Here is a 7,504-nt window from a genome sequence, read left to right as displayed (position 1 = left end):
ATGGAGATGCGTTTCCCTCTTTTTTTTTTGTGTTCCCAATCACCTCCCTTAACATTGTGATCTATGATTGACTGTAATCCCCCTTTTTTTTTTTTTTTTTTTAATGTTTTGGCTCTATAATCTTGGATGTGGAATATGTTGTTAAAGTACAGACAGTCAGCTTTCATGGTGGGGTATTTTTGCCCATATCTATGAGGTTTTTAAAAAATTATGGCTCTCTTTTGTGCATTTCATGAGTGCCACGGGGGGACCAATGAAACGGACCATGAAACGCTGGAGCCGCGCACAAAAAAAGTGCTGTAAATCTTGAACTGTTCATCCGATATGAATTGTCCCAAATTAAAGTTGACTGCCTGTGCTTTCGCCTCATAGTCGCTATATTTTCTTGACACCCAAAACGATGTGGAGAAGGTGGAGAGGTAAAACACCATCAAAATACTTTCTGCATAACAAACTGCTTTTTAAAATTGCACGGATATAATCTGTAATGGTTCCCATCTTTTGCCTTCTAAATCTTCCACTGTCATCCATCCATTACTGTCCCCTCCTCCCCTCTCATCCATAACTACCAGCTCTTATACTCAATGACTGACTCTCATCATCAATTATCAACTCTTACTCCTAATCACCAGCTCTCAGCTTTAGTTTTGACCCTTCCACTGTAGTTACTGACCCCTCTTACATATACACTAAGTGTCCACTCCACAATACCTGGACTCTCCATATGTAACCCTTGCAATGGTTGCACTGTTTCAAATTTATTTTCTAAGTTTATCTGTTTGGTTGTAAAATTCAGCGGTTTACTGAAATTCACTACTGGTGAGTTTTTTTTTTGAGGGACTGTGAGAAGTGCAGGCTTGGATTTCTGTCCTTGCTCAAAGGAATAAACAATAACAATAATCAGTCAAGTTTCATTTATACCCTCTGGCTTTCTTTTCTTCCCCAGTGAATGTATGTGGGCAGATCAGCTAGTGTCACAGCCCAGGGGGAGCAGCTACTGTCTGGGTGAAACTGTTAAATAAATCCAAATACATACGTCAGTGTTTCCTCCGAGGACACTTTACAGCAGTGTGGTTGGGAGGGCAATAAGGCTAGAGCATCATTTTTTAAATTTTATTTTGGAATTGTCACATTTTTCTGGCAGTGGGAGAAATGCTGCAGCAGTGGGGAGGCTGCCGTTGTAATTATGAAACTAGGGAGAATTAGTGAATAAACACAGTAAATATCCTCGCCAGGCCCTGGTGTGTGTATGTGTTGTTGTGTATCTTTCCACACAGCCAGAGAGAGAGAGAGAGTGTGTGTGTGTGTGTGTGTGAGGGGAGGTTATGAGTAATGATTATCCACACACTGCAAGCCATTTCATCTAGTATTGAGTCTTAAAACTTTATTCTTCTAAAAAAAAAACTTTCACTTTCTCAGATTTCCAAAATGGAAAATGGAAAAATCTGCTTCGTCAGTCCCTGCTAATGCTCAATGCCCATGTGCAGTTTCAGATTGATTGGCCAAGCTTTCCTCATTTTATAGTAGGATTTGTTTCAGGATATTATGACTTCTAAATAATTCTTGAAAGTGAAGGTGCTTTGGAAACAAGTGACGATCGGTAGCCTCTATCACATGCCAGTGGTATTTTTAGCGCGAGTGTTTCTCAAAATGAAGACCACATTTCCCACGATGCATTGCCAGTGTTTGTTTTCTCTTTGTGAAAGAAGAGGATAAACAACATGTTGGAAGTGTTTTTTTCCATCTGCCATTGTGAGGAACTCTAAAAGCTTTAGCTCCATTTGCACTGGAAGAACAGTCTCGCCTGCCTGTTTTGTGCCATAAAGCAATCTCCCATTGTGCTGTAAAGCAATAAAGCAGATCTCCTGCAATATCTGACCCGATGGCACACAGTGTAAAATGCAGTGTAGAGGCCGGTAGAGTCTGCCAAACTTCTCTGCAATGGTCGCATCTGTTTATGATAATTATACTAATGTCTCCAAATGAATGTGGTCATGATTTAATGATGTTAGGATATTACACGTTGTACCTTTAAGACTGAATATGAGACTAAATGACTTAATGTGTTAATGTGGGCATTTTTTCGCAGTGCGTGGCCTTGTCCTCGTTGGCCCACTTACCTTGTGTGTGTGCATAGCTTTTTGTGCGTCTTGGGTGTGTGTAGCTCACCTCTCTCTCTGTGTGTGTGTGCATGTGATCCAGGGGTAAGGAGCCCCTCGCCGACAGCGTGGTGTCCACCTACGAGGAACATGAAGACAGCGTGTACGCGGCGGAGTGGTCGTCGGCCGACCCCTGGCTCTTCGCCTCGCTCAGCTACGACGGACGCCTCGTCATCAACAGGGTCCCCCGCGCCCTCAAATACCGCATCCTGCTCTGAGAGGGCGGGGGGGGGGGAGAGGTGACTTGAATGCATGTGTGTGTGTGTGTGTGTGTGTGTGTGAGAGAGACAGAGGAGAGAGGAAAGAGAGAGAGAACTGGAGAATACATTATACATCAAGATACATTAACAACAAACGGTTACCATTAGACATTCCATTAAGTCTGCTGCACAAGACACTGCAAATGCAATGGCAAGCAATGGCAAAGATACAGCATATGTGTCTAATGTATGTTTATGTATGTTTGACTACTGTAATACATTAACGATTCTGTGTTGACTATCCCAATTAAAGTGGTGAAAAAATGACTCCTGGGTAAAAGTTTGACATGGTGTATTTTCTTAAGTGTTTGCAGCGTTCGGATTTTTACTTTACCCATTCATTTGAATGCGGCCACGGAAATTGCCTGAAAAGTTACATTTAAGACAACAAAGCAGTGCTGGGTTCGTCCTCATGTAGCGATTCTATTCTTGCTTTACACTAAAATTAGTATTTAAAAGTATAAAAGTAGATCCGGTCTCCCAAACAGGAGCTATCTCTCCTAAATTGTATCCCTCCGCTGTGTTCGTGTCTATCAATAAAAATGCTATTTGGCGAAATTATGTTCTAAAACGTTCTAAAGCAGTCAATTGAAAATCACAGTAGCAGGATCTGTTATTGAATATATTCACCGACGTGTTAAATGTGAGTTTTCAGGTTATTTTGTTGCCTTGTTCAAATGAATGGGAAGTAAAAATCCAAACGCTACAAACTCGTCTAGCTGCATCCGATCTCGGTGAGTAGTTTATATTCTGGTTTTCATGGTGGTCAAGTGCCAAATAACCCCCCATGTTAAAACTAAGTGGCATGTTGCTTCAAGCCCCTCTGTGTTATCCCATGCATCTCAATTCCATGCACTTGTCCACTGTCTTACTCCTCGGACGTCCGCCTGGCACTGAGGCTTCCTCCCCGGAGTGATGGCAGCGATGTCCGAGTCACAGAGACATAGAAAACTGTCATTTCTGCCGCTGATTTTTTTTGTTTTTGGTGCGATGAGTCGGGCCCGTGTGTGCTTGAGATTATGTGAGGGCACTCTATCGGGTCACGCGCTCTTCCTCATCCTTCATCATCCTCATCTCACTATTGTTCTGAGGGCATAGGAGTCATCATCTGCGTGAAAATATTTTTCGATAGAGTTTGATGGTGCTTCGTGTCTCAATGGATAAAGAGCAGAAGTGGAGATGCCCATGTCCCGGTTTACATTCTTACCTCCTCTCCTCCTACCCCTTTCCCTCCCTTCCTCTGCCTCCACCTTCACCATCCCATCCTCCTTTTCTACTCTTCCTCTCTCCTCTCCTCCCTATCCACACTTCTCCCTCCCTCGCTCGGTACAGTGTGCGTTGAGGCTGGTCGATAGTGACAGTCCTAGCCTCCGTTATGGCAGACACCATTGACAGGCCTTTTAATTGCAGCTTGACTCTATGGATCACACACACACACACACACACACACACACAAACACACAGTGGTGCCAAGGGAGGGGCGCGGGCTCTTCATTAGCTATGCCAGTCGGGGCAGGCGGCACGGTGGCTGAATACAGAGTGTATTCCGCTATCTAATCAGAGACGCAGCTCACACACACAACCACACACACACACATGCACACACACACACACACATGCACACACAGAGCCCTTGTTACCCTGCAGTCAATTATTGAGAGGAGGGATCAGGGTGGAGATACAGAGGGATGGTGAGCGCTGGGAAGGTAATCGTTGAATCTCGCCCATCTGGAAACTTGTGATGCTTGTCACAGACACACACACACACACAGGTATGCCCAGACACACATACACAACCCCCATTCTCACGTCTCTACCATCTCCTGGGCACCAGTGTGTGAAGAGGTGTGAGGTTGACAAGCGCACGTACAAACGTGTGTGTATGTGTGTGTGCACGCTGCGCACGGAGACCAAATGAAACGACAAAGGACCGAGCTGAACGAGGGGATAGGTGATGAAACGGATCGATCATCCGTTAATGAATATTTCCCCATCGCACAGAAAATTCACCAACTAATATAAACGCCGGTTTTTGTGCAGGATCGATGAATCCACCCACTAATAACAGCGGAGTATTTGCATAGCTAATCGATTACGTCGGCCTCTTTAGTATTCCTGAGCGTCTCGCCCCAGTAATGATAAACCTGCAGCAGGACAAATTAAACTAAGTATGATGCATCGATATTCAGTTGGGACACTGTTTTTGACACGTATAGGCTACCTTATTTTAAAAAAAATCTCACCCGCAGGACCACGTGACCCTAGGGTGCTATACGTGCCAGCTTAGGCTTCCTCAGGTCGTGAACTCTTGACCCGGAATGAGGGACGGCGGTGTTGTTGCGGCTGTCGGCGGCCTCACGCGAGCCAGGGAAGGCACTCGCGTGGAACTGAGAGAGAGAGAGTGACTGAAATATTTATGCGGCTGGGAAATAGGCTGTTGTGTGTTTTTTTGGGGGGGTTTTTTCGAACCCAAAGAGAGGCTGATATTACCGGAATATTCTTTTCACGGCGGAGGAGTTACAGAGAGGCCTCGCATCTCAGGTTGCAGGATAAAATGACATTGATCAGAGACGCGATGTATGAAATTCACCGTTTCACAGATCAGCGTATATTTATCTGTTTGTTTTGAGTATCTTTCCCATTGTAAGTGCCATTGATACTCGCGGCTGTTTCACATGTCGGGTGTGTTTTTCTCATGTCGGCCGCGCTCTCTTTCCGTCTTATGTGTGTGTACATGTGAAACGCGCCACACTTCTAAAACACCCGCGTGTGCGTAATGTCTTGAATGGCGGTAATTGTACCTCAGGGTCACGCGGGTGTCATCCTCAAAGGGTGGAGGCGGAATTGGATTCAGCTGCTGTGGAAATGAAATAAACAAAATTAGATTTCATTTAATTATTTATTCATGTCGGCAACGCAGTGCGGAGCCACCTGGGGTGTGTGTGTGTGTGTGTGTGTGTATGGAGTTGGGGGGGAGGGGGGGTTCAGGTGATTATTACCTCTGAGAGTTTGACTCATTTGCATGGAGGAGGATTTGTGCGACCCCCTCGAAATGAAAATTATGCACAAACACGTTGCTCTCCCCAGGAAGGAGAGAGAGAAAGAGAGAGAGAGAGAGAGAGAGACTGACTGATGGTAGGAGATGGGAAACATCAGAGGTCCAAAGCAAGGCACCCATGGGAGAGCATGGAGAGAGCGCTGGGACCAAGCAAGGTTTGGGGGGGGGGGGTTCGGGGGGAGAGAAGAGGGAAGCCTGGCCAAGTATGGAAAGTGGAAAGCCTAGTGTGTGTGTGTGTGTGTGTGTGTGTGTGTGGTCCTCGGGGGAGGCTCGATGGTGAGTTTGATGACTTGGACTGCCTGGAGCATGCAGATCCAACATTTATGTGTCTACGGGCTGACATGAGCTTGTTTCTGTGTATTTTTTTCTGTGGGTGCGCGCGTTTCCAAAACTCCACATAAATAGTAATGAGCTACTTCATTGATCCTCCTCGTGGAGTAATTCTCTGTTAGGGATTCAGGACTTGCTCAAGGACACTTCAGCAGGGCGGATGTTTGCCGACACGGGGCTTGAAGCCGAGTTGAAGGATGGGCTCTTTAACCAGTAGGCCGGCCTGCCTCCATGTATCCAGTAGGCCAGCTGTTTTCCAGCAGTCTAGCCCCCCCTACTGACCATTCTTGTCAGACTATTTACTTTATTAACGCTTAATTGGTTGAACCTCATTTGCTGGGGAAGTGTCAGTCATTCATCACCCCACTTCTCTGGCTTATCAGTGCACTCAATGTTCGGGACTTTAGCTAATTTTCTGTTCAGTTTGCTGTCCTTCATCTTCAAGAGTGGATATACTGTATGTCCGCTGGCTTGTGATTTGATGGAGTTTGATGTCGTGTGCCTGCAACTAAATGTAAGTTAAAACTGTTGAGTATGTTTCTAAGAATGTGTTATGTTCTTGTTTATCCCTTTGGCATTGAATATATGCTCTTGAGTAACATACTATGTAGAGGCATAGCATGTTAGCGTTAGCGATTAGCCTTAGCAATTAGTCTCTTTTGACCTTGACATTGCTGTCATGTAGTTAAATTTGGCCAGTTAGCCATTAGCCTAGCCATTATCCTTATTAGCGTTGTGCCAAAACTACAATGGATGTACTCATTGTGCTTTATTTTTCTCTCTGTTAGAACCTCACATATATCTTGAACTCATCTTTGGATAAGCAAAAGTGGTTGCCATTTGTATTATTTGGTTGTAATTTAATAAATAATAAATCTTTACGTGATTGGACATAAGTTCTGACCGGACTATCTATTGCTCTTACACACCGGGTTAATGAACAAAGCTGATTATCTCTACTCACTTACAAGCCCGGCAAAAATCTGTTAAATGTTAACCTACTTGCACCCAAGCCGCAATGTACTCTTTGTTAGGGAATTTCTCCGGCTTTTAGCTCCGTAGCGGTGCAAGCCGCGATGAAACGCGCTCCCATCACTTTTGATGTTAGCTGGGAGCGTACAAGGATAGCTACTTAACATTGACAACCACCCTGTAGTCGGGGAAAAGCTCCTGTGTGCCGTAAGCTACTTATTTACCATCCCATCGCTTCCCCACCAGATAAACAGCTTTGGAAAGTGCGAACAGAGACTATTAAGCCATCGGTGAAATTACGGGAGCGGTCTATATTTAGGATATGTTTTTCAGAAAACCCCCTCCAGTCCAATATGCCTTTTTTTTTCTTTTTTTTTAAACCTCCGATTTGCATATGTTCTCTCCATCTTCACCCTATCTATCGGGGTCCCGACGCGCGGTATCTCTCGGGACTTTGGAGAACACACACCAGCGCTTACAGATTTCGACGCCTTATCGAACGTCTTTACAAAAGCCGTACAGAAAGGCTGACAAGCTCCCCTCCCTCCCTCTCCACCTCGTTGCAAGAGACACTCATTGCCACAGGAACGTAGCCCCGGCCGGCTGATATCATTAAGCTTTTGTCGAGCTGACCGACCTTCCTTTCTTCCGGGGTGAGAGGGACCACAATGGACGAGGTGCTATCGCGACGAGGCATGCGCCCGGCTTCCTTCTCGCACCTCATT

At 45.3% G+C, this 7,504-nt stretch overlaps 1 protein-coding gene across 1 annotated transcript in view; it reads left to right on the top strand.

The window, feature by feature from the left end:
- LOC139638910 (EARP-interacting protein homolog) overlaps nt 1-2,686 on the top strand; it is a 31,519-nt gene extending 28,833 nt beyond the window's left edge. The window contains exon 7 of the mRNA XM_071512940.1: nt 2,203-2,686. Coding sequence (XP_071369041.1) covers nt 2,203-2,377 — 175 coding nt within the window. The 3' untranslated portion in view covers nt 2,378-2,686. The remainder of the gene's footprint in view (nt 1-2,202) is intronic.
- The last annotated feature ends 4,818 nt before the right edge of the window (nt 2,687-7,504 follow it).

The sequence above is a fragment of the Centroberyx affinis genome, unplaced genomic scaffold (genome assembly GCF_046629955.1).
Source record: "Centroberyx affinis isolate AG114_WGS23_722 - 3 ecotype Tasmania unplaced genomic scaffold, CSIRO-AGI_Caff_v1 ptg006649l_1, whole genome shotgun sequence".
NCBI lineage: Eukaryota > Metazoa > Chordata > Actinopteri > Beryciformes > Berycidae > Centroberyx > Centroberyx affinis.
This window is presented reverse-complemented; position numbering and strand designations above follow the sequence as displayed.